The sequence below is a fragment of the Marmota marmota genome, unplaced genomic scaffold, assembly GCF_001458135.2.
Source record: "Marmota marmota marmota unplaced genomic scaffold, marMar, whole genome shotgun sequence".
In the NCBI taxonomy this organism is placed as follows: domain Eukaryota; kingdom Metazoa; phylum Chordata; class Mammalia; order Rodentia; family Sciuridae; genus Marmota; species Marmota marmota.
This window is the reverse complement of record NW_026000241.1, coordinates 22,396,854-22,424,755: the sequence shown is the minus strand read 5'-3', so window position 1 is coordinate 22,424,755 and position 27,902 is coordinate 22,396,854. Positions and strand designations below refer to the sequence as shown.

Sequence of the window (27,902 nt, the reverse complement as noted above, 5' to 3'; positions counted from 1 at the left end):
TGGGGGTAGCATTTTGATAGTTTAATCAGCATATTCTGGTAAAATGCATTTCTTTATGAAAAATATAACACTGGAAACTTTAAACACATAAATTGGTCTAAATTACCAAGGTTTTGAAATTTAAATATATGCTAGTGGCCATGATTTTGCATAAGTGAAAAACACAGGGATATTTTGAAGTAATTAACTAATCTTTCAAAGATAAGTGGAACCCTGATAGAATGATCAAGAGATTGGGGCTCTTAGGCCCCTCTTCTCTGGTGTTTCATATTCAAATTGTGAATTCCATTGCTTCTTTAAGCAGCAGTTTCAAATTCTTTGATCTCTGGATCCCTTTAGACGCTTAAAATTTTTATTCATTAATTTTTTAAAGTAATAAAATAAACCCATCAGATGAAAACAAGAATAGTATGTTTTATGAAAAACAACTATATTTTTCAGAGTTGAAGTATTTTTTAGAAAAGAAATAATTAAATATTTTGCAAATTTAATGTCTGTCTCTGTAAAAGATGACTAAATTTGCATATCTGCTTCAGCATTCAACCTCTGGCTATCTGATATTTTATTTTAAGCCCATGTAAAAAAATCTAGCTTCATCTAGACATGTCATTGAAAAAGAGGAACCTTTATGGATCTCCTCGAGGGACCTTGGGAAACCTCAGTTGTCACTTGTGTCTTCTCCAAAGCCTCCCATGGTCCAGAGAGAATGGGGTGCTGGCTGGTACAGCAGGGATACCCCAGGATCCTGCTGCAATAGGTTCTGATTAGCCAGCACTTTAACGCAGTAGTGAAATATTTTTAATGTCACTACAAGTGCAAGAGTTCTCTCACTCTGTCATTGCTGTGACTCTCATGACCCTCAGGAACTGAAGATCTGAGGCTTTAGCCATGTGTTTTATTATATGTGAGCCCATATTTTGAGTTCCTACGTTAGGCAAAATGATGCTCGAATTGACCTTGATTGCTGCCCACCCCAACCCTGGCTGCCTCTAGCCCCTAGAGATAACTAGTCTGGAACTAGGAATGATTCAAACCCTTTGGAAATATTTCAGGAACATGAAGAGGAACTCTTTTCTGATTTCTCTTATGCTCCCAAAGAAGACATATTCAGTTTCTACGTAAAGCCACCAAATTGGACTCTATCCCAAATAAGATAAGTTGATCAAAAAGCAAATTGCTACGAGCATTTCCCAGATGACCAGATCAAGATCTGATTGATGGCAACTTGCCCTCTCAGTAAAGATAATTGTAAACTAAAATACACATTCATTTCACCACTTCCACTACCACTATCATGGCACATAAACACACTGTAACTTGTGGCATGCATATTTTATAACCTATTCAACTGTAATTGTAAAGCAGATTGGATCAAATCAAAGAATGAATAAGTTTCCACTGCAATGATGCTATTCACTCAGATTTTGAAATGATATTGTGTTCACTTTTGTTGCAACTTGTCCCTTTGGGTTTTCATAAGAATTTTCCAATATAAGTATATCCTAAGTTTCAAATTACAGCATTTGGTACTCTCACCAAATGTTGATATTGGACTTTTGTCCTTAAATAGTGCAAGAGTCATAAACAAGCCATTTCTCACTGGCTCAAAACTCTGATGTAGCTTTCATAAAATCTTCCCAAGCCCTAGAGTAATTGAATTAGTAAATGTCATTGATAACAATTGTTTCAGGAATTAAATACTATTATTTCCATGAAATAATGTTTTGGCCATGGACACAAACAAGAGACATAGCAATTAACAAGAAATAGCACAACAAAAACTCAGATGTTTAATGAAAAAATGGTCAAGATTTTATTAAAAGACAAACCCACTGTAATGACATTTTCTATCTTATTTATAGTTACCTTTTAGAATCAATTGAAAAGCAGAGAAACAACAAACATTTTCTCTGTTTGACACTCTGAAGATGTTTTTTCTTGCTATGGGAACATTTAACAACGTTATCCACAAAGTTTTGGATATAAAGTTGTGCTAATGCAACTAATGTAATATTGTGAATGACCAACATTCAGATTCCCAGAAATTGTTCACAGATTATGTTGAAGAGAAAAATCAATTAAAATTTTCTTTAGGGGGAGAATGTAGTCTAGGAATGTTAAAGTTTGGATTTCTTTAATTATACCCAATTAAGTAATAGGTTTTAGGTGAAGCAACACACCCAACACACCTCTGATGAGATGGTATTTTTCTGAAGAGATTTTATTTAAATGCATTTTTATTCACCCAACATACTGGCTGTAGGTACCACAGAACAGGATATGTATTGCCTGATACCAAGGGAACTTTCACAAGGACATTGCTATGGTCCTGCCTGGATGCATCAGTTTGAAAACCATTAAGGGAAGTGGTATATTGACATACTGTACTGTAACTTCAAATCAGTAGGTCCCAGTAATGCACTCACAGAATTCACTATTGATGGGCTGAATGCTAGGGTTAGCAGTTTTAAGGCAACCAACTTTTAACCCATTGAAGATATTGTCTGTTTTCAGACACGAAATCAACTTGTTTTCAGTGGCCGTTGAAAACTCCCCTTGTGCCATAAAATCTAACAACTCTTGTTTATTCAGAGCTCATTTTAATAAAATCTTCTGTTCATTGCCAGTAAGTGAATGAAAGCCTGCAAAGTTCATGTAGCAGAATGGGATTTCCCATGCTAGTTTAAGTCTACGGCCAAGTACAAGCAAAGTTGAAAAGCATGATTCCAAACACCCCACCTCCACCCTGTTGTGGCTCAAGACTTTAGGAGTAATTACTCATTCCAGCTGAATCCACTTATGACGGAGACAAAGATGTCTCTTTAGATTTCCAAGCAGGCGATCATATCAGTAATGCAATAGCTGCATCCTACATTCCAATTCTAGATGAATAAACATAATCCTTGAGAGAAATGTTCTAGCCGTTTTGGTGTTGGTTTGCGTTTTTTTTTTTCTTTGAACAAAGGATATGCAGACTCTACATCATAATTATTAATTTCAACCCTGCTTTTATGACCATCATCATCTGTTGTTATCATAAGGCCTCTGTTCCCTTACTGACTAGCACTTTATCTATGGAGGATACCTTGAGTAGAAGAAATGACTCCGCTCCGAATATATGAGATATATACCCTCAGAATGCAAACTCCTCCAATCTCATCTTTCCTATTTGCGGTTTTAACTTCTCAGTGTAGGACAACTTTTGGCAGAAATATTCTTTTTAAGAGAAGAATTCTGTTAGAGATTTTTTAAAAAGAAAATATTGATGAAAATGCAACTGAAACAAAAAAGCATGCAATCTGTCAATAGCTTTGATTGAGTGTCTACTATATGGGAAGCAGGCAACAAGATAGGCAGGACATGCTGTATAGACAGAGTCCCTGCTCCCTGGGAGCCTAATATGGCACAGATCTCTGTCTGCATGCAGTATTGAAGATTAAATATAGAACTGAGTAGAATTTAGCATTGTAGAAATCAAATAATTGACTGTAATTGGCTTTCTAGCCACATAACAGTGAAAGAAACCCAAAGCCAAAATAATAATAACAAAGATAGCAGCCACAGAAACATCAGCTCTCATCTTGCTACTAAATATTAATTGTGTGTTTGTTTTTTCATGATAGGTAACTTAGAACTTGATTAAGTTTGAAAGTCTCCCTTTGTCACTTGGTCAGCCAAGGCCATGGAGTGCTGAGTGGCTTAGGGAGGAGAATGTGTATAAGAAAAGCAATTTGAGCTTTGGGATGTGCATATTTGATGACTCCTAAGTCCCTCTCCAATGCACCTCTTGAGAACAACACTTTTTAGTGTATTTTAAGGATGGAGTGTGTCACCATTCCTGATGGATTCCATACTGTATGCTTTCCTTCATAAAATGTCAGGCACTCTACTTTAGGCTGAGGGGATAACCTCTAGAGTTTAAGTCACAAATTCCAAAAAGTTAAAGCTGAGTGGCAACAATGCGCAAGTTTTCAGAATTGGTGAGTTTCATTTCCCATACAAAAAAAATGAGAAGGATGGAAGGTGCATATTTAGTGATTGGATAGATTGAATGAAATGTCCCAGACAAAGCACTGAGCACAGAGCCTGGCCAACTGTGACTGTGCAGTTATTCACTATTATATGAGTACCACAGGATCACCAGTGCAGGGCATTTTAACACGAAAGTCAGTTTTTCTCTGCGCCCTAATGACTAGAGTGTTCTAATTCCTTGATTTCTAATTTTATGTACTGTTAGTTTAATTTCTAAATAGGAATTACCTTCAATGATACGCTTATGTAAGAGAAAATTCACTGCCAATATAATCTGTTAGCTGAGTTTTTGCTTAAGTTATAAAGCCTAAAAAAGAAATTAATTTGTATATTTGACCCACATAACATTAAGGTTTTTAGTACAATCAATGCCAAATCTTGAAGCATTATTTAGCAATGAAACATTAGGTAGTTTTCAAGTTTGTAGCCAGTTTTCTCTTGAAGGTCATGTAATCATAAAATCCCAATAAGAGTTGGCAGAGAGAGAGGACTTGGATGGAAAAGTTGAAAGAAAATGAAAAAAAAAGTAAAACTAATCATGAGCTATTGCTAGAAATCGAGGAATAGACTGAGCCACTATTGAGAAATGACAAATTGCAGTTTAGTACTCTCATAACAAAAGAAGATGACTTATTAACTCATTCTGTCAAACAATAGCATAAAATTGGACCCCCAAAGTGCTTATACAATCTCAGTAGCTATAAGTACTCCTCATATTTAAGTATGTTCCACCATCCTTCAAAGCAACTGTCTATTAGAGAAGAATCAATCAGATGCCATGATTGTTAGCTCTTTGAACTAAACAAGGAACTGAGAAACAATAATTTTCTTACATACACCATATCTCTATAGTTTTCAGTGTAATAATCTTTAGACTTCCTTAGTCAAATAAATAAATACATATATAAATATGTATGTAAATGGGTGCTATTACCAGATTCTGTGTAACTTTTGGAGTTCTTAGAAATAGTGATATTAATGCCATTTATAAAATTTTCTTTAGTTTGCAAAACTCAGACTCATGAAATTATCAGTTTAAAACACACACACATACACACACACACAGAGTTTACCCTCCTGATTCACAGGTTCATACTTACAAATTTACATTTTTCACTAAAATCTATTTGCAATCCAGAACCAATACTCATGGTGTGTTTACAGTCTTTCACAGACATATGCAGACTGGTGACAAATCTGAGTAACCAAACATGCACACGTCTAGCTTAGGTTATCCAAGGTGATGCTCTGCCTTCTTGTTCCAGCTCTTACACTGTACACTAGGATCTTTTTCATGGTTAATTTAGGTCTTTAGGGCATGGTTAATTTAAATCATTTAATTTGTGCTTTATATTGTGGATTTCACTGTTTAAAATGGACCCAAATGTGGTAGTGAAGTGCCATGTAGCGTTCCTATGCAAGAAAACTGGGATGCACCTTATAGAAAAAAATATAGAAAAATTGGAGAAAAGTTTTATTCAGATGCAAGAAATAGTACTGCTGGTTGTGAGTTCAATGTCAAGGAATCCATGGCATGAGTTAAATAATGTGTCTTTAGACAGAAACACACATGAAACAAAACTATGTAATAATTCAATTGGTGAAAACCTTGTGGCCAGACTCTTAGAGGACCCTAAACCTCCCTTCATGAGGAGCACTGACTTAGTGTTTGGCTAAGTCAGTACTCATGATGACTTTATAGAACAGAGCTATTGAGAACAACAAAAACGGACTCGAACTTGTTTTATAACTTTGGTTATTGAGTGGGATCCAGTCTATTTATTGGTTAAGTTTATGCCTCCTTCTTTTAATTTTAACATTTAACACATGTATTAGAGCTAATCATAGATTATTAAAGACTTGAAGACAATGATAGTTTTTACTATCCTCAACAAATATAATACTTTTTTAAAAAAATTGAAATATCTCATTTTATTCTAATCATTGTAATGAATCTATGAGTGATCAGTTGACTTGTAATCATTTTTAAGAAATATTAAACATCTGATCCAATGTAAATATTCACAAATCTTCTTTAGAAAAAAAACTAAATTGTTTCTGCCATCATTTATAATATTTCTATTTACTGAACTAGCTGCATATGAGGGAAAGGCTATTGACCAACTGTTACTATAGGAACTAAAATGGGTCACATTAATATGGAACAATTGATGTTAAGGGGCAAACAGATAGCTCTGGATATAATGGCAGACTTGCCACCAACATGATATGTAAATTCTGGAGATAAAGAGGATCACCCCTGTAGTGGACATTAAAAGAGTATTTTGTCAAGCTTCTCAAAAACATTTGGCGCACCGGGCATGGTGGCACACTCCAGTAATCCTAGTGGTTTGGGAGGCTGAGGCAGTAGGATCGCAAGTTCAAAGCCAGCCTCAGCAAAAGCAAGGCCCTAAGCAACTCTGTGAGACCCTGTCTCTAAATAAAATACAAAATAGGGCTGGGGATGTGGCTTAGTGATTAAGTGTCCCTGGGTTCAATCCCCAGTAACCACACTCCCCCCCCCCCCAAAAAAAAAAAACAAATTGGCTCTCACAAGCTGTTAGCAATACTACAATAAAACACACACTCTGATACATTCTTAGTAGAAAAAAGATAAGACACAACTCAACAAAATAGCCTTCTCGCCTTCAGAGGAAGTTACTCTGAATGGTGTACACATCTCTTAAATATTTGAAGAGTCACCAGTCATCATCCTTCTTATTAAGCATGAGAAAAACCTGACAATGAAGTCTAAGAATACACCATTGTCATTAGCTTTGAAGCTATATTGTATACAATTTAATCTTACAACACTTAACACTAGAAAAATTATTTCAGATATTTGAAATTGATGTGCTGTCCCCCACGAGCTACTGGAAACAAAAATACTTAAGAGAGAAATGAAACTGAAAAACTTAGTAAGAGCATATAGACTCAGGAAGCCTTAGATCCTTTTCTGTGAAAGTAGGGATATTATCTATGCAGTTCACCATTATTTTCTTTGTGTATATCACAAAATTCAGCAATTAGTCACCCAATTCTTTTTAAACATTAAGATATATCTACTAAATTGCCAGGTTCTGCAAATAGCATTTATTAACTTTGAGCTAAAGAAGATTCTTTACATATGCAATCTTGAAAAGAGATATTGGCCCTTATAATACATGCTGTACTTGCAAGATAGGTTTATTAGCTAGCCCTCCAGATGTGATTTTTATTAATTTAATATGCTTCACCTGCAGTTTAGAGAGTCGGCTTAAGGTGAGTGGCCCTTCTAATCTTAGTGCAAGAATTTGAACTCTAGTAATTCAGCATTAAAACTTTCTTGCTTGCATAAGTGTTGTATTTTGAAGCTGCTAGGCTCAACATTTGCTAAACTGAGATCATTGAGGATAAACAGTTAACCTTGAAAATCCATGCAATATTGTAATTTTGGATAGAATGTAATAGGGATGAACCCCATCCACTGCTTAGCCTGTGTTGTCAAGAGAAAAGTTGGGATGACATATTCTTGGGGAAGGGCTGAGAGTGGGGAGTTTAGGAGGGTCATATAGCTGGGAAGATGATACCAAGCCAATATAAGAGGAAAGGCGAATGGTTGATAACCATGACCCCTGTCTTCTCCTGGCAGAAACTATATATACAAAGGCAGACTTACCTAACTTTGGTATTATTGGAGTTGTTGGCACTTTCATGGCAACCCAGACTACCCCAAGACTTATAATCACCCAAACAATGGTTAAGCCACATCCTACAAACTCTGGTAGCACCAAACTAAAACTGGCACCTAGAAGAATATTGAACACTTAACTAGATACTTGGAATGTCCCTCCTTCTGTCTTTACAGTATTTTTTATTATCTATCCTACTTAGTTAGCCATGTCACAGTGGGATTGACCAATACGTATGCTATATCACTGATGGTGAGACACCACTGATTAAACATGAAGTATTACTAATAATGCCATAAAAAGAAAAGAAACCTGGCAAACTATAAAATGCTAATTAATTATCAAGTGAATCCCAATTTCACAGATAAGAAAATGTGAAAAAAAGAACAAAACCATGTCTTGAATCTATGGAATTCAGTTATTTAGATTGAGATAAAAGCAGATGTACCTACTTAAAATATGATATTTTTCTCCTTCATCGTTGTAAACCATTAAAGTTCATTTAACTTTAATGACAAGTTCAGACTAGAAATTTTTTTCCCAAGACTTTAAGACCTTTGAGAAATTGTATCAGGGGCTGCTTCTTGGCAGGCCTAGCTTTCTCAGCCTTCCAGTCTGAGTTCTATTGGCCTCTATCTTGTCCTTCCTTCCCCATTTGCTATATAAGGGGGACATTCTCGGACAGGAATGTGTTAGCAAGAACACAGAAAGAGAAATATGGGGATGGGCATAGTGCATAAACAGTATCACAACTTCCCTTGATGTCCTTCCCTCAAACATAAAGTAGTTAATTTTCTCTATTCTCTGGCTATTTTAATGTGACAAATCACTAGTATCTCATTTGATTGATTCCAGAAAACCCCCTTGCAGAGGTCAAGATGACTTTTAATAGTTCTTCTCTCACTCTGATTTTAGACCAGTGATTTTTGACAAGCAGGGCTTCCAGGTCATTGGTTGTCCCTAATTGCTCCTAGGTTTCTCACCATAATTTGGTTCAGGGCCACCAGCCTCCCCACTGTAGGGGAAATGTCTCTTAGTTAAATCTTGGTCATCATTGTGTTTCTACCATCTTGATGACAAGTTAAGGGGTAAAGCATTTTCTTTAGACGTTCTGTTGAGTCCAGCTAACACTTTCAAAGGAAATTTTACTAATGAAAGAGGAATTCATAAAAATACCCTCAAATTCCATTTTGAAATACAAATTTAAGTTGAGATTCAAAATTTCCTTTACCTTATTTAACAGTTATTGAACTCTAGTATGCTCCACCAGGAAAGGTGGTACGTACCTGGAATTCAGCACTTTGGTAGGATGAGGCAGGAGGATCTCAAGTTCAAAGTCAGCTTTGGCAATTTAAAAAAAAAAAAAAAAAAACAAAACCCTGTCAAGCAATGACATAGCAAGAAGGGGTACCAAGCTTGATATAACCAAGAATCTAGTTGGGGGATCTATATGGCAAAATATGGTCCTAATAGCCCCTGTCTGAGTCACAGGAGCAGAACTAATGAAGAGTGGTTAGTGGTACAGGTAATGGTACAGGAAGGGAGAGATGGCTATAAGAGGCTGTGACAGGTAGTCCAAAGCTGGAAGAAAAGAATTTCAAATTTCTCACTGACCATGATTAAGGGAATTTTTAGCCCCAAACCACAGTTGCAAAGGGCAGAGGTTATCCTCCAGAGCAGGGTGAGTGTGTGTGTCTGAGTTTGGTGAAAGATGGGATCTTGCATTGCATAAAATTGTGGAGATCAACAGGGACAGGAGGATTTTATTATGAAGAGTCCTGTGAATTCAGCAAGATGCCACTGGAAGGAAGGACCATGATGTGATCAGACTTGCTTTTCTTGAGAGCAGTCCTCACAGCCCAGTGGAATGGTTGATGGGTTGGAAGAAGGTTTTAAGTGAAGGCAGGAGGGCATACACACCAAAAGACAGAAGTAAATACACAAATAAGAAATGATAATTCATAAGGTAATCACCATGCATTGAACTTACTGATTTAACCTGGCAATAAATGTCTAGAATTCAGGAGAGAGACATGAGCTTCAGACAAAGACTTGAGGGAATCACCAGGACATAAATAATAGCTGGACTCACAAAGGGAATGTTACCATTGTACAATGCAGAGGAGAAAGAAAAAAAACAATATGGCCTGAGCACTAACATCTCAAAGGCAGTTGGAGTGAGTATTGCCCAAGAACAAATTCATCCCTGAGAGGTCATCAGAAAATGAGGGAAGAGGATTACAGAATCCAGGGAGAAAGAGTTTTTAAAGAAGAAGAAGAAGGAAAAAAATCATGAGTCAAATGATGCAAATTAATTTAGCATGATTTGAAATAAAAGCATTAATTCAGAAATGATGAAACTTAGGAAGTATAGCTTCATAACACTGATCAGTTGGTACTTTTTTTTTTTTTTTGTACCAGCGATTGAATACAGGGGCATTTAGGCACTCAGCCACAATTCAAGCCCTTTTTTATTTTTATTTTGAGATAAGGTCTTGCTAAATTGCTGAAGCTGACTTTGAATTTGCAATCCTCCTAACTCAGCCTCCTGAACCACTCAGATTATAGGTGTATACCACTGCATTCTGCAGTTAGCACCTTTAATAGGACAATTACCTAGGATATTTCTGTCTTGTCTCAGGACTAGGTACACCTTGGGAATTTTCTTGTCTACTATTTTACTTATGCCTCAACTTCTCTTCAAGAGATGGAGTCATTGCCCAGCAGCTTCAGCAGGTAAGAGCAGACACCTGCCCTACCTGGTTGACTGCCTCTTTGGAAAAAACAAATCATAGAAAAGTCTCCTGACTGTGTAGAGTGTTCTCCAGTAAAATTCTGCCACATGTCTCTTGTGGAGGTCAGAAGTCAGTTCTCTCACATCTCCTTTCATCAAAAGAACCAATAACCTGTCTTCAATTTTGCTCTGAGCATGTTTCTCTTCCTACTATTAGTCTCTCCCATAACAGGAAGTGGGTTAAAAGTTCTTTCTTTGTTCAAATTCTTGACATGGTTTCAGTCTTCCAGTGGTTTATGATGATAGCTAATTTTTGTTGGGTTCTCTGAATATTTTGGGTAGCCACTCTTTTGGTATCACATATGCTCAGCCAATACCGACATTTTTTGAATTCTCATTGACTTCCAGCATTAGAAGTGTTGTATCACTGACCATCCATTTTCAGTCTTTTTTCCTGACCCCTCATGTATTCTCACTTTGACCCTTATTGTGGTGGCCACCCCATTCCAGCCTAACTTTTCTGGATTCTATTGACTCCAGAAAGCTAATTCCTCCTAATGTTTTCAAACTTATTTCTAAATAAGATCTTTGGTCTATATTACTTTAACAAATGAGAAGAACTTTTTTCACCTCTGAATTTAGAATTTTAAAACAAGTCATAAATGACACAATGTGATTTTTTTAAATTAAAAGTTGAATACAGTTGAATACAGGAAGGACCATGATGTGATCAGACTTGCTTTTCTTAAGAGCAGTCCTCACAGCCCAGTGGAATGGTTGATGGGTTGGAAGAAGGTTTTGAGTGAAGGCAGGAGGCATACACACCAAAAGATAGAAGTAAATGCACAAATAAGAAATGATAATTCATAAGGTAATCACCATGCGTTGAGAAAGTAATTCCTAATTGTATGCATCTTGAAAGAGTATTTTTCACATTTGTTGAAGCATAAAAAGTCATTTAGAATTAGACCATCCCAGATTTATCATTTGTTGAGATTAACTTTGGTTTACTTCTAGTCAGAGATTTAAATCTTATTTCTAATTTTTATTTTTTTAAAACACATTGTACACATAATTGTGTATTATCATTTGTTCACTACGGGCTGTTTTCAAAGAAATATTTGTGAACAAATATAAGCAAATTTAAGTGAGATTTTACTTTGATGGCAGTACCTAAATGTTTATGGTACATACTTTGTAAGCCCATTTTAAGCATATTATCTTTTAAGTCATCTTATTTTATTTATTGAATATTTAATTATGACCAGCTAACAGTTGTTAAATACTATAAAACTGGTTGTAAGAAACAAACTCTTTCAAGATGACATCCAGAAAACTATATCATCTTTATCCTTAGCTTTTTGAACTCCACTTGAACTGATCCAGAACAGAATAATTGCTAAAATATATTTACTAAAAGTTTACTAAAGTGTTAAGTCCAATCATAGAAGACTGGGAATCCTTGGAATTATTCCTTTGTATTTTATGTAGTTATAATACATGATGTGTCAAGACAGACCTTAGGGAAAGGAGAAATGGTAGTCTAAACCATTATGTTTCAGTTTTTCAGAAATTTCAGTCTTTTTCTGGTTGTATAAATTTTGTTGCCTCTAAGTTTTTGATCCCTGTTCTTATTCAGTGTAAAAATAATTTCAGATGTGGTAGGACAATCCTTCCAGCCATCTTCTCCTTGACTTTGTTAGAGTCAATTAATTATTCCCTGTTCTTCAGAAGAGGAAGGTCTGTCTTAACACATGACTGAAAAGGTAAGACCACATCAAACTAATCCATCTCAACAAACCCTCCATATTTACTGAAAATAAAAACACTCTGATTACTGCAATGAAATTTTAAATTTAATTTTTTTTCTAAAATATTTAGCTGTCTAAACAATGATTCTGTCTAGGAGACCTAGAAATATCCAATTATGGTTGAAATATGAAGCCAAAAGTTAGCTATTATTGGAAAAATGACAAAATACCCCATTTTGTTGTAAATAAATTTTACATACCTCTGAAATACAAATAATGTGAATTCAAAAATGGGAAATATTTATAAATGTAATAAACACTTTTTGAAAGTAAGTGACAGGATTAAACATCACTTTTCTACATATGTGGTGCAACATTTTTATTTTGTTCCAAGATATTTTGCATTTTGTGTGACTCTGGAGTTTGTAAACATGCCATAACATTTGGCGATTACATAAGGATGATTTCATGGTTCCAGCTTCGTATAAAGGTGGCTAGATAGAGCAGCAAAATCAATTTATTTTTCATCTTTGTGAGAAGAGACAAAAGGAAATTGAATGCAAAATCTGCATTAAGACCATATTAGAATTATAACTTAGCAATCTGTTACACATGAGGTGAAAACCAAGCGTAGTCAAGTGTAGTTGTTGTGCTAGGATATTCAGTCAACAGTGACGTTAAGAAAGAAGAAAAAAAAATGATGTTTAACCCTTGCCTTGATTTGTAACCCAAGATGTTCCAAATGCATGTGTCCTGATACTATCTCTTGTTGTCTCCTCTTGCCAAAGGTACTCAGAGACAGGACTATCCCTAGGCAAAATCATGAAGTAGGTGAAACTTGTATTCATTCCCTACCCTTTTGCAATGATAATCTCACCTTAGATTTTCTCCACCTCCCTGATCCTAGAAACCTACTCCAGTTGCTCATTGCTCTGGACTTACCCTCTGTTTTCCAGGGGGTTCATGCTGTGTATTGTCGTCCAATCCCTCTTTGTGATTATAAATGTTCCCTGCTCAAAAATATTCAGTAGTTCCCCCAAGAGGAGCTGGGCAACCAAGATCCTCCCTCCTGACCTTTTGGATCTTATTCTCCCCATCATGTATTCTACCAAAAGTGGGTCACCCACCATGTCATTTTTATTTATACTTTTTTTCATTCTATTCCTTTTGCCTGAGCTGGCCTTCACCTCTCACCTCCATTCATAGCAATCCTACTCATCTTTCAGAGCTCGCCTCAACTGTCCCTCCTCTCTGTGCTTTACCTCATAATCATCACCAGCCCCTCTCCTCCCTACCTCATCCATACCACTCATATGGCACTTACCACATATTGCTTTGTATTATAATATTTATGTATGTGTCTTGTCTCCAGGCACTGTGCTGGGCGCTTTACAAAACGTAATCTCATTTAAATTTCACAACAATCTGATGAGGTAGGTATCATACCATTTAATAGTTGAGGAAACTGAGGCTCGAATAGGTTAAATAATTTGCCCAAGGGCACACTACTAGAAACAGAGTGAGGAGGTGACCCAGACTTGTCTGGTTCCAAAAGCTACTTGCTTCCCGCTATACTATATTGCTATCTACTCAGTTCTCTTTTCTTGGCTGAAAGCTAAAAAGAAGATGAACAATGGAGGAAGAGATCAATATGGATTTTCTGAGTGAAATACATATTGAACCAAGACATAGAGTTGATTGATTATTACTATATTTCTATCTAGGATCGATTGACTAACTAGTATCCACAAGGAATTTAAGTAAAATGTGAGAAAACAGAAATCCTTACTTAAAGTTGCCAGAACAAATAAATAGTATAAGAAGAGAATGTTCTAGATCATTTATAATTTAAGAAGGACTACGTAGCATTGGTCTCTCTCACTGAGCACTGTTGGAAACAAGTACAGGGAAAAGAAATGGATGTGAGGTTGACTAGGGGAAGGCTTTCTGTAGGTAAGAATTTACACAAATTAAAGCAGTTAAAAGGCTAAAGATATGCTTAGCATCCTAAATGTTTCCTGAACAAACAATCTCTCTATTGGAATGTTAAACATATATTTTCATTCTGCACCTAGTGTGACATCTTAGATGACTTATGGGAGAAAAGTTTAGCATCCTGAAGAGGAAAATCTCATTCCAAATGCACAATTTTTAGCATTGTCCTCTCTACAGCTCAGGAATTTAGAGTTTTGGCTCAGCCTTGGACAGCTTCCTTCTGGAGAGAGTTCAGTCTGCCCAGCCTCCCACCTGTCATGTGGTAGAGGCCCCATCCCAGGGAAGGATGGAGACTTTAGATCTTTTTTTGTGTGTGTTTTGACACCATTACCATTTTTACCTCTCTCAAGGCACAAAGCAAAAACCTTCCTATTTGCTGTTTTATTTTCTTCTCATTTCCCAGTTCCCCAGCTTGTCATATTATGGGTTGCATGTTTCTTTAACATGACTGAGATCCTCAAGTTTAAAGAGGTCATGCAGTTGTCATTAAACACGTACCCTCAGTGCACCTCTGTTGTTGCTTGACAGTCATCTCAGTTTGGTATACAAACTCCATTTCAATTTTTTATTCTCCTTTTATGCCAATTTCATTCATATATGGTTCTGTGCTTTTGTTCCTCATACCAACAGTAATGACAATATAAAAATTACTACTTAGGTAAAACAACATAAGGAATATAAACTTGAATGCAGCAGACCAGACCATACCTCAGGTCCCGTGTTAGGCAGCCCTAAGAATTTTCATTTCAGTTAGGTGCTACATCTGAGGAATTCAAGGAGCCCAACAGGAAAATCACCTCCAGCTATGCCATGCTGGGAAAAGAAACAAACAAACAAAACAACAATAGCAACAACAAATATAAATGCTCTTGATTTATTTTTCGTTATAATTTTTGTAGTTTTTCTTAAACTACAAAAGTCCTCCAAGCTCATTCACTTTTTTTCTAGCATTTTTATTTTGAAGTAATTACAGATTCACAGAAAGTTGTAAAAAACAAACAAAAAAAATTACAGGGTAGCCCTGTATATACTTTACCTCATTTCTCCCAGTGGTTACATCCTGTGTAATTACAGTACAATATCAAAGCCTGGAAATTGATGTTGATATGATTCACTTTTCAATTTTCAAAACAGAAAAAGAAATCCTCCCTAAAGACAACCTGGGCAGTCTTAAGTTGCATTTTACATTTTATTCCTACACACAGGTGATAACCATACTGCCCACCCTGGTAAACCAAAGGTGATGTGTTCCGATAGCCACAGAGAAGGTTCTCCCTGATGGATCCTCTGGCCACTTTCCAACCCTAGGCCAGTGTTGTAGCAGAAGAGCGAAAAGCAGCCCACATTGGAAGATTTGGGTTAAAATCTGATTTTGCCTTCAAATTTGTGACCCTGAGCAAGAGGCTTGATCTTTCCCAGCTTCAGTGTCTTCATCAATAAAATGGAGAAAATCATGTTCCTGCCTACTTCATGGAGTTGTTGTGAGGATCAAATATGGTGCTGTATAGGCAGGGACATGGCAGGCTATGAACCAGCAATCCTCAAGCTTGTATTCTTTTCTGAGAACATGGCAGGTTACAGAAGCGTAGCTTTTCAGAGGTGGCCTTATTCTTAGAAACAGAACAAAACTACCTCGTTATTAGCCATGTGGCCTAAAATTTCTGTCATATGTAAATAATCTCCCTTTCCTACCATACTTGATAGAACAGGTACTAGAAATCCATATGACAAGCGCTTTGTCATTCATTCCCTGCATGGGATCTATTTTAAAAATAAATAATTCCTAAGTTTCTTCTACCAGGTTGAATACATTTTAAGTCTCTCTTATTTTTATCCAGAGTACAGGATTCATTCTTCCTTTTTTTCGTGCCAGCCACGAAACCCACAAGAGCTGCTCTTGACACTAGTGAGAAATTATAAGGATACCAAATTAGACAGCGGATGGTTTATGAAGTAGAAATGGAAATCATCCAAGTTCCAATGCACCTTGGTTTGTCTGGATATATTATCTAAACTCCCAACTCACTGGTGGGAGTCTGGTTTGTGCTAGTTTGGGCAGTAAGTGTGAAGTAATATATAGGAGAAAATAAACACAAATCATGAAAAGTAAAGATAGAAATCTTTGAACTGAATGTTTTGGGTGTTCTAATAAAAATACTGAGACTTGTTTCCTCCCCTCTCCCCCCATGTGCAGGCTGGCATGGCTCTGACCTATGACCCCACAGCCGCCATACAGAACGGGTAAGTCGACCATATATATTTTCTCTGTCTTAATTGCTAGCTTGAAGTCTGAGTGAGTACCAAAGAAAAAAGGGTCAAATATGTTTTGTTTTTGTGTCAGTTATTTAAACCAGACTATTTTGTTATTTTTTTTTAACATTGGAATAATTTTTATTCCCACATGTGATTCTGATCTCTATTTGCACAATTCCTCTGTCTACAGGAAGCCCTTCTCTTTCTTTTTTTTTTTTAAACTTCTAATCTCCTCCCACCACTTCCCCCAGTAATGAGACACAGTGAAGAACTGGATGTGAAGAGGGAAGTATAGGTACAGTGAGAATTATCTGTGTTTCTTTAGGAGAAGAGTGACACCTCTGATAATCATTATAGAAATTAGCTTTCAATAATTTCAAGTGTGTGCCTGGGGTTAATTCCTACATCAATAATGCTTTTTTTCTCTTTCCTTCTGATAGTCTGGGTAATGGTCATAGACAGAAGTCAGGGTAGTAACTCAGGTGATTGTGTCCTCATTCTTCAGTTTAATTAGCCTCTTAGTTAGCTTTAAATTCCTCCTCTGAAAAATAAGACTGTTAATCTACATGGTCTGGCCTCTCTACAATTCCTTGGATTCAGAGTATCTTTAGTTGGAACTCTTTTCTCACCTCCTCTTGCTTTCTCTCTGCTTTGACTGTCTTATAATCAACAATAATCATTCTTTGGTTGGTTGCTTATTGTATTTTCACAGCCTTTTATGTTGGGTTTCCCCCATTTCTTTCAATCTTCTTAAAGAATCAATTGTGATGAAGGCCTCATTGAAGATCAATATAAAAGATAGAATGAATTAAATTCCATTTTTCTATTTGGTCAGTGACCTCTAATGAAATCACTAAGACGTTGAGTGTTTAAATAATTATCTCTTATTCTTACCATCATTCATTCCACCAGTCATTTATTCATCCATTCAACAAACATCCAGGGAGTCTACCAGGCACAGTGCTATGTCCTATAGATGTTAAAGATCACAGTATTCGAGAAGACATCCTCCTGCAAGAACTTTGCAGTCCACCTTCCATGAAGAGTTAACCACTGGTAATAAACAAGGGTGTAAGTTTGGGCCTTTGTCCCCTTGTTGATGTAGATTTCCCTCCAGGAGTGAAGCTTAAAGATATCCATTTATTTAGCCAACAAGCATATTTACTTACCCCCGCCCCCCCCCCACAAAAGCACTTTAGACTTAGTGAGTTGAGAAAAGTAAAGACCCAGCCAAGAAAGTCCTCTAGAATTAAGTTGCATAGCTGAGACATAATAGTTAATTCAAAAGCTATGAAATGAGACATAGTGTGCTAAGTGACTGACACAATATAGGTGCTATAACAGAAGGAGTGACATTTACTGAACATACACTATTTACAAATTACTTGATATTTTTAATTCAGTGGGGCATTGATTCAAATGGATATATCTGATTTGAGAGTTAAATGAATACATATTGTTAGAGTAAGTAATTTATTTTGAAAATGGGTACACATACAGAGAAACAGAAATGATAGTTACATAAACACCTGTATGCCCACTCATTAGATTCAGCAAGTGCTAATGTTTTACAGTGTTTCATATATATATACACGTGTGTGTATTCATACCTACATATTTGTATGTGTGTATATCTCTTATGCAAATATGAGTCTACCTGTTTCCCAAGACTATATGTCAGGGATTGAAGATGCACAGTGACCTACATGTACCTAGTCCTCGTATCATAGAGTTTATGTTGTTAAAGATAGAAATAGGATAACTTATTTTTATACTTAATTATACACTTAATTATTGAATTACAATTGTGTTAATCACTATTTAGATCAATAGATATTTTTGCTGGACCATATCAAAGCAAAATTTAGACATCATAACCAACTTCACCCCTAAATTATTCAATACACATCTTCAAAATTACAGACATTATGCCACAATGACAATATCATTGTCACATACACTGTAATTAATACTAACTCACAAATGTTATCTGTTTTCCATATAACTTTCAGTTATCTCTAAAATGTACTGTATTGCTGGCTGATTCTGAAGCAAAATTTAAAAGCGCACACGAACATACTTTGAATGGTTTATTTCATGAACTAATGATAACTCCTTTGGTGAGTACTAACATTCCCATTTTACAGATAAGTAAATGAGGCCATTCAGTCTGAGGAAGAGCTGGGAGTCAAATGCAAGTCTCTTACTCTAAGGAGAGTCTGATGCCCTTGACAATTAGCATAAAGGGAAAGCGATACAGAAGCAATGGTATTTGATATAGACCATCAAATGCCCGCTCCTACTCCCACTTGAATAGTCTCAATGATGAATAGTTTACTCAAGAACAAACCTTTGATGCTAAAAGTACCCACATTCTTTTATTTATTTATTTATTTATTTAGTGTGGAAGCGGGTATTAAACCAGGGCCTTACACATGATAGGGAAGTGCTCTACCACTGAGCTACACCTTCAGCCCTTTTATTTTAGTCTTTTCTTTTGAGACATGATCTCACTAAGTTGCCAAGGTTGGCCTCCAATTTGTGATCCTCCTGCCTCAGCCTCCTGAGTAGCTGGGATTATAGGTATGTGCCACCACATCAGCCCAAATTATTGATTTTTTATCTAATCTCATAAAATAAAGAACTTTATTCCATAAATCAGTCTCTCTTTTCAACACATTGCTGCCCATAAAATATTACTTTTATTCTGTACATTATACACTTCAATTCCCCCCCACCTACAAAGATGTTGGAAACAAAATAATCCTTTCCACTGGCAGGACCCTCTGTATAGCAACCAGATCTTCTCTTTCCTGATAAACATCTTCAGTATTCTACACAACTGTTGTCCTTAGTCTTTTCTGATTCAGCCTGTTGAAATGTGAATTTTAGACCAAAACTCACAGGAATTTCTCTTGTTGGTGTCCCCAGAGATCTCCAAATTTGACAGTTGTAACTACAGTTTTTAGTCCACTTACATATTTAACATCTTATACATTTGATTTTTTTTTAATTCACCATTTATACTGTTTTGAAACTCTTCTCTTGGATCCACTCTTTGCTATTTCTTCATGCTCCTCATTTTACTGCCTTCAGTTTCCTCTTCTGATTCTTCCCCTTCTACCTGCTTTTTTTTTTTTTTAACTTATTTTTAGGAACTAAAGACCTCACAGTTTAGTACATAAAGCTTCAGAGCCCTGCCACTGTTTACATGTGTCTTTGCAAGTCCCAAACTGAGGTCATGATCTTCATCAACACTTCACGATACAAACCACACAAATTTAAGTGGAGAATACTTATCAAATTATCTTTCCTGTTTAAAAAATTCACTCTAAAAGTCACTTAGGCTTTCAAATCCAGATTATAGTGTGGATTCTTTCTTTTGGATTCTTCTACATTCGCCATGATCAAAATTTTCATTAGATTTTGTTCTTTCTATATCTAAACTGTATCATCGGCTCAGCCTTCCCTCCTGCCACTGGGGGAATTAATCAAATCACCATTATATACCTGTACTACATTGTCATTTACCTGCCTCTAATATAGCTTCTCCAAATGATTTTCCTGTTGCTTTTAAAAATTTTTGTTTTTTAAAGATTATTGATTGATGTGTTACAATTTTACAAAAATGGGATCTATTATGATAAATGCATATATGCACATAACATAATTTGATCAATTTCATTCTCCAGTACTTCCCCTTTTTCTTCCTAGTCCTCTTTCTTTATTCTACTGGTCTCCTTTCTATTTTCACAAAATCCCCGCCTTATTTCCCTTTTTTTCTCTTTAGCTTCCACATCCAAGAGAAAACACATGATCCTTGACTTTTTGAATCTGGCATATTTCATTTAACATGATTCTCTTCAGTTCCACCCATTTTCCTGCAAATGACAATTTCTTTCTTCTTTTCGACTGAGTAAAACTCCATTGTGTATATACACCACATATTGAATAATTTGTAAAAGTCAACGTAATCACAGGAATCACATACCTACCTGATTTGAAGTTCTGAGTAACATTTACTAACCAGAGAACGAAATTCAGAATCCCCCAGGTAGCCCAAAAGGAATTCCAGACATGGGTTACTGCAGCTGAACTGTGGTTCTCAGAACATCACAGTGCACTCTGGGTCTTGTTACTTAAGGGATTTTCTCTACCTGAGTTCAGACATGGTGACACCCACTAATCACCCCCACCACACACACGTTTTTAAAAAGTATTCATTTCAGGGACATCATCAAATGATACTAGGCACAGCTATTATACAATTGGTCATCAGAGAAATAGTATAAGCAATGGTTCAGAGAACAGAATTCAGAACCAGCTCCCCTGAAGTACATCCAAGTTCTGTCATTTACCAAATACGAGACCACACACTACTTCAGTTTCCTTCTCTGTGAGGTGGAGATGACAGTGCTAATATCCTTTCATAAGACTGTGTGAGGATTAAAGGAAATTGGTGTGGTGTAACATAATCAGCATTGTAAATACTGATGATATTGTTGCATTCTGTGGCAATCCCACAATATATGTCACAATTAGCCTTTTCATCACATAGCTATTGACACACGTGTTTGCATCCCTGCTGGACTGTTAACTCATTGATGAAGTTCACTATGTCTTGTTCTTTTGAGTAGACAGTTTTTAAACTGGGCACAGTGTTGCATGCCTATAATCCCAGTAATTTGGGAGGCTAAGGCAGGAGAATTCCAAGTTCAAAGCCAGCCTTTGCAACTTAGGGAGGACTTAAGCAATTTAGTGAGACCCTGTCTCAAAATAAAAATAAAATAAAAGGCTGAGGATGTTGCTCTGTATTTAAGCACCCCTGGGTTCAATGCCAGGCACAATAATAATTTTAAAAAAATAAAGTTGAATAAACTGTTTAACCCAGCATTGGGAATGCCGACTCAGAAGTGGAAACTCTGACCAGGTGTGGTGGTACACGCCTGTACTCCCAGCAGCTTGGGAGGCTGAGGCAGGAGGATCACAAATTCACAGCCAGTCTTGACAGGGTAGCGAGACCCTATGCAATTCAGTGAGACCCTGTCTCTAAATAAAAGATAAAAAAGGACTGGGGATGTGACTTAGTGGTTGAGTGCCCCTGAGCTCAATCCCTAGTCCAAAAAAAAAAAGTGGGAAATCTGTCTGGTGATACCTGCTTCTTTTAGAGAGTTGACATCAGGGAAATCCCTGCCTCACCCCAGCCATCTACTCAAGCTGCTCCCATGTGACATCTTAACCTGATTCTCTGTAAATACAACATCTAGTGTCACCCAAGCAAAGTGCCCCCGAATATGTGATGTCCTGGGTTGAGAATGGAATTTTGAAAGCATTAAACTATCCATTGTATTATTGATGATGAGATGATAGAAATTTTATATACTACAGTGAAACTGAAAGAAATAGAGAGATGATAGCTAAGCAATATGATTCATTTGATTCTTTTTAATAGAGATAATTTTTAAAAATATTGTGCTCATCTCTGGTTTTTATTGCCTCACATGGTAACATTTGCACTGGCAGAACAACCATTTCTACACACCTAAGATGTCAAAATAGCTGCAAATATTTTCTCAACATACTGTCCCTTAGGTTAACGCTGGCACTTCATAAAGGTATAGAAGCTGATTTAGATAACTACTCAGCACACCAAGGAATGTCTAAAGTAAACGTCTAGAATAAAGTGTGCTATTCCCTATTCACCCGGCTGTATTCCATCTATCAGTCAAACCCAACTCAAAAATAATAGAGAAACAGAAAAAAAATACTTAATATGTAATACTGTGGGGAAGAAGCTAGTTCTATACCATGGGCAGACCAGAGGATGGTACCCAAAGACACAGTTGCAACTCACTCCAATCTGGTTAGTACTATTAAGGATTATTTAATGTTGATTCATTTGAGTTCAAAACTTTTTAAAAATTGCTATCTGTTGTACCATTGAAAGTTATTTTTGTCATACAATTTGAGAAAAGAAATTTTCACACTAATTACAAAGGACATGTACACAGTTCTGATGTGATATAGAAAGCAAAACACAAAGTACTAAGAGATTTATGTACATATTCATGTTTTTATATATATATGAGAAATATTTTGCAAGAGGATACAAGAAAGGGTAGTAATCATTTTGTGCTAAGAGCCAATGGAGAACTGGGAAATAGAGGCAGAAGGGAAATATTTTTCACTGTTAACCTTTTTATATATTTTTAAATGAGGCAAATTAGTTCCATTGGACACAGAGGATAGGGATTTGTGTTCCAGTGAGGCATTCATCGAGTGGCTTCAGGATGAGTACTAACATGAGTTTGTCCTCTTACAGAAGTCCCACTTATAGAAGTCCTGGTTGAAGGACATATTTTATAATCCTGTAGTGTCCTATAACTACATGCTTCCACAGGCCTTTCTGAGAATCATAAGCCAATATGTGGCTGGGTTGCAGCTGGAACCTCGCACTGTGTAAAGATTTAAATGTTCTGAGTCCCAACACGTCCACATTAATAGAGCAAAGAAACTGAAATAAAGACTCTCACATTTAGCTTGATTGTTACCTAATGAAGAACAAACATTTTGTCACTGGACCATGGTAAATGTGTGCTGTTTGCATTTAGTCAGCGGAAAATGTTGGTTCTGTCATCTGCCTGAATCTATCCAATTACCACGTTTAAAAGAATTAGTTCAATGTCACTTCTATCTAAGGCTTTGGAGGTTAGAGTGAAGAAGTATCTGAGTCACTCTAGAAAAGGAAAAAAAAAGCTGCATACTTTTTCCAAGAGGGTAACTTGCAAGAATAAAAATTCCTGTCCTTCTTTCAAAGCTCTCTAGCATAACTCTATAATTTGTTATTACTCTTGCCCTATTGCTTTTTTAGCAGTTCAATATGAAATTCCATCACTTTCAAATATGAGCATAGGAGGTGGGGAACAATCCCTCCCATATTCAAAATCTCATCATTCCTGTGCCCTTTTCACTGAGAGATGCTGTGTGAGACCCTCTTGGATTGTTTTATTTGAATAAAATGTATTCTTGGGGGAGATATAAAAAGAATATTTTCTATAACATTGGTTTGCCAGCTGTTTTATATGAACACTTGATATTAAGTGATACAGAAGCCTTATCTTATTGTACCAGGAAAGAAATCTAATGTGAAGGATACGTTGGCATTACAATAAAAATGACCAATAACTTATTAATCTTGTGCTCTTTTGTTACCCTGAGGGTAGCCTTCATGGTTCTGACTCTAACAATATAGCCTGCAGACATGAAACACAAGCCTGTGCTGTTTATTTCAGTGTGTAAATAGGATTTCATAGTTTTTTTTCTATAAGAAAAAAAATATCCTACCCTGGGGTTATTGATACATTCATGTTGTTTTTATTATCAGTGAAATAAGATTTCACCATATTACTACTGACTGCCAAATCCCCCGAAGATGACTTTTCTGTAGGCAAAATAATATCCTATTAGTGACCTACACTTGCATTTTCTGGACTTACAGAGGCTCCCTGCCTTTACTGCCAGATTACCATGGAACTTTTCACATTCATTAGAAATATTAAGTTTTCAGGGCTCAGTGGTAAGAGCACTTGCCTAGCATGTGTGAGGCCCTGGGTTTGATTCTTAGCACCACATACAAATAAATGAATAAAATAAAGGTCCATAACATCTAAAAAAAAGATATTTTTTAAAAAGAAAAGAAATATTAAGTTTTCAAGGGCCATCTTAGAGTTCATGGTTAGTTAACTTCTCTTAGTCACTTTGGCATTTGGTATTTTGTTTGTGTGAAACCTCTCCAGAGGAAGCTAGCCCTTATGCCAAAGTCCAGTTTCCTCCATCTCAACACTATTAACATTTTGGACCAGATCATCTTGCTGTGAGAGCTTTCCTACATGTTGCAAGGAGTAGCAACATCCTGGACCTCTTCACAGCACATGCCACTAGCATCTACTCTCCAGATTGTGGCAAGTGTCTCCAAACACTGTCAAATGTCCCTTGGAGGGAAAAATCCCCTCTGGCTTAGAAGTACAAAGCTAAATATAAAAGGGGTCCTTGTTACATTCATTGTATTATGTGAATCTTGTCAAAGAAATCTCTCTTAAGAGAGTAAACTGATTTCAGGAAAATGTGTTGAGCAGTGCATTCTCAGTTTTCTGTAACAGGATTTTGCAAGGTATAATGCATGGGTTAACAAATATAAAAGCATAAGGGCACATGTTTGGAACTACCTTTAATCTATTATTATGGCTAAAACGTTTTGTCAATTTTCTCTTTCCTGTTCCCCAATAACATGTCACTTCTGCCTGAAGGTTTATTGGGATGTTCTAATTTTTTTGAGGTGATGCCTCTTATAGAAAGTATTTTCAGACTGTGATATGGACACATGACAGGGAATAGGAAAAAGCTAAGAGATTGGAAAGCACATTCTACAGTTCTCCCTTTGAGTCTGTGTATTTTCTTTAGATATAGCACCTTTAAGCCTCAGACACACTAGTAGTCCCTCCTGTCCTGGCTTAAGCAAGGGCTTTCTGTAAATTCATCTGGTTTGTGTTTGGGCTTGAGAAGAGCTTATTTTCAGATACCAGAATTAGAGGATCAAGATAGTATGCTGTGCTCAGTCCATTCTTCCTAGTACATTTTCCCTTCTAAATGACTCTGACTTGAGTGGCAGTATTGGAACTTGCTAGGAAGTATGAAATATCGTTCTCATTTGATGGGTAGGATTAGCACAGATAGAAAAAAAATGCATTAAATTTTCCCCCAAGGGTTCCTTTTGTTAGTATCAGTTTACTTGGCTGGTTTCTTTATGTTTCTGCTCTCAGTTTTCCCCATGGAATTTCCTGTAAACTCTTCCTGTCAATCCAATTTTTATTGCTTTCATTTTTAATACTCCAATTGGTACATTTTATAAAATAGACCAGCCATGCTAAAATGTGATGCATGATTTTCTCTGTCGGTATAAGAGGTTAAACCTGAATTTCTACCGGAAGTTAAACTACTACATGGTATAAGAGAATGACTGTTGTTTGAGTGGTCTTGGGAGCCTGTCATGTCTTCATGATCCCTGGGACCAGTCGTTCTGTTTAACTGTCTCATAGATAAGACCTGTCAAAAGTAAGACCTAAAGGGGGTTATTAAATGCAAACCATGTTTTTCATAGAAAAGGACTTTTGTCTAGTTACTATTGTCTTTGTATGCATAGAAAACAGAGTATGCAATGCTGGACTGTGTTCTCTGGGCTCTTATCTCTTAGCTTCCTACCTGGTTTCAGGGACCCATTTTTTCTATTCCTGTCTTCTGGGCATTGGCCATCCTGTACCGTAATCACCATTTAATTCCCCAAGCTGCTCTGCATGTATTCATTCATTCAGTATTCAATAGTTATAAAGCATCTGCTATTTGAGCTAACATTCTAAAGAGAGAAATCATTGATAAAGACATTGCATTTCACAGTCTGGGATGCATTGAGAAAGTGTATTGAGTGGGTGGTTTAAACAACAGAAACAACAGAAATTTGCCTTCTCACAAATTCTGAATGCTACAAGTTCAAGATCAAGCTCCCTGGTGGTTAGGTTTTGGTGAGAGCTCTCTTCCCAATGTGTGGACTGTATCCTCAAATGGCTTTTTTCCAAGGCATGTAAACAGTAAGCTCTTTACTGTCTCTTTTTATTAAAAACATTAATATTATCCAATCTAGGTCCCAACCTTATGACCTCATTTAATTCTAAATAGCTGCTTCCAGATCTTCCTCGAATACAACTACACTAGCAGTTAGGACTTCCACATTAAGAATTTGAGTGAGGATGAGGCTCAAACATTCAATCCATAACATATGTAAATAAATTTTTAAAAATTATGACTTCACATAGATAAGAACAAAGAAGACATTAAATACATAATAAAAAGGAGCTGGAGAACAAGCAGCCATTGCCCCATCACCTACAGGCCTCTCTAAAGAAGAAACAGTCAAGTGAGCCCAAAGATGAAAAAGAGGCAGTGTTAGGGAGTTTGGGGAAGTGAGCATTCTAGAGCGGAAGAATAATAAGTTGAGTAGCCTTGGGGGAGATCAAGGGAGAGAAGAAGTCAGTGGGGTTGAATCATAGTTGACCAAGTAGGAATGAGGTAGGAAAATATCTGAGAGATAAGCAATAGGTACCCTGATTGAACTGGCCAGGACAAGGAGTTTAAATTTTATTTTTATTGCAATTAAAATCCTTTGGAGAGCTGTTAGGGTGATGGGAGTGGAAACAAGGTGTAGTTTGAGTGACTCTTAGAGAAACTCTTAGGGATGTTTCAGAGTCTTATCCATCTTTGATACACATAGAAAATGCTTAATATATTTTTAAATTGGAGAGATGGACGCTTTCTTAAATAATAATTGTCTTTTTAAAAGAGACAACTGCATATAACTTAGTATGTTCACTCTTTTCAGTGTATCATTCTATAATTTTGACAAACCTACACAACTGTGTAACCTCAACAACCATCAAGGTATTGTACAGCTGTAGCCCATTCTCAAATCACCTCCTATTGCTTTAGAATTAGACCCTTCTAGCCGGGTGCTGTGGCACATGCCTGTTATACCAGCAGCTCAGGAGGCTGAGGTATGAGGATCGCGAGTTCAAAGCCAGCCTCAGCAATGGCAAGGCACTAAGCAACTCAGTGAGACCCTGTCTGTAAATAAAATACAAAATAAGGCTGGGGATGTGGCTAAGTGGTTGAGTGCCCCTGAGTTCAATCCTCAGTACCAAAAACAAAACAACAACAACAAATAGACCCCTTCTCCCACCCCCATTCATCTATTTCTGCCTCTATAGTTTGGACTTTTCATGTGTAATATAAATGGAATTATATGGTATACAATCTTTGAGTCTGACTTCTTTTAGTTAGCATAATTTGCTTTAGAGTCATCATTTTGACTGTACCAGTAGTTACATTCAACCCTCACTGTCTGTGGATTCCACACCCACTAATTCAACTAAGAGAGAAAATATTTGGGGAAAAAATATGTCTGTATTAAAAATACACAAACTTTTTTCTTGACATTATTTCCTGAATAATACAGAATAGCAACTAATTGTATAGTATTTACATTGTACTGGGTGTAATAAGTAATTAAGAGGGAACACAAAGAATATAGGAAATGTACTCAGAATCAATGAAAACATTACCCCATTTTATACATGGGACTTCAGCATCCTTGCATTTTGGTATTTGTGGTGGGTCCTGGAACCAATCACACATGAGACCAAGGGGTGACCGTATTGTTTTTTAATCCCCTAATAGTATTTCATTGCATGAATACACCATAGTTTATCAATCAGTTCAATGACATTTAAGGTCTTTCTAATTCCAGGCAAATATAAACATAGCTTCTATAAACATTCACATTAATCTCTTTGTTTAAAGAAAAAATTTTCATGAATTTTTTTATTGAGAAGAGTGACATTCCTGAGTCTTATGATGTGT

The 27,902-nt window shown here is 36.4% G+C and overlaps 1 protein-coding gene across 11 annotated transcripts in view; it reads left to right on the top strand.

The window, feature by feature from the left end:
* Rbms3 (RNA binding motif single stranded interacting protein 3) overlaps positions 1–27,902 on the top strand; it is a 1,302,406-nt gene that overhangs the window by 1,167,308 nt on the left and 107,196 nt on the right. For all 11 annotated transcript variants that reach the window (XM_048795444.1, XM_048795441.1, XM_048795440.1 and 8 more), the window contains one exon: positions 16,378–16,424. In XM_048795444.1, coding sequence (XP_048651401.1) covers positions 16,378–16,424 — 47 coding nt within the window. The remainder of the gene's footprint in view (positions 1–16,377; positions 16,425–27,902) is intronic.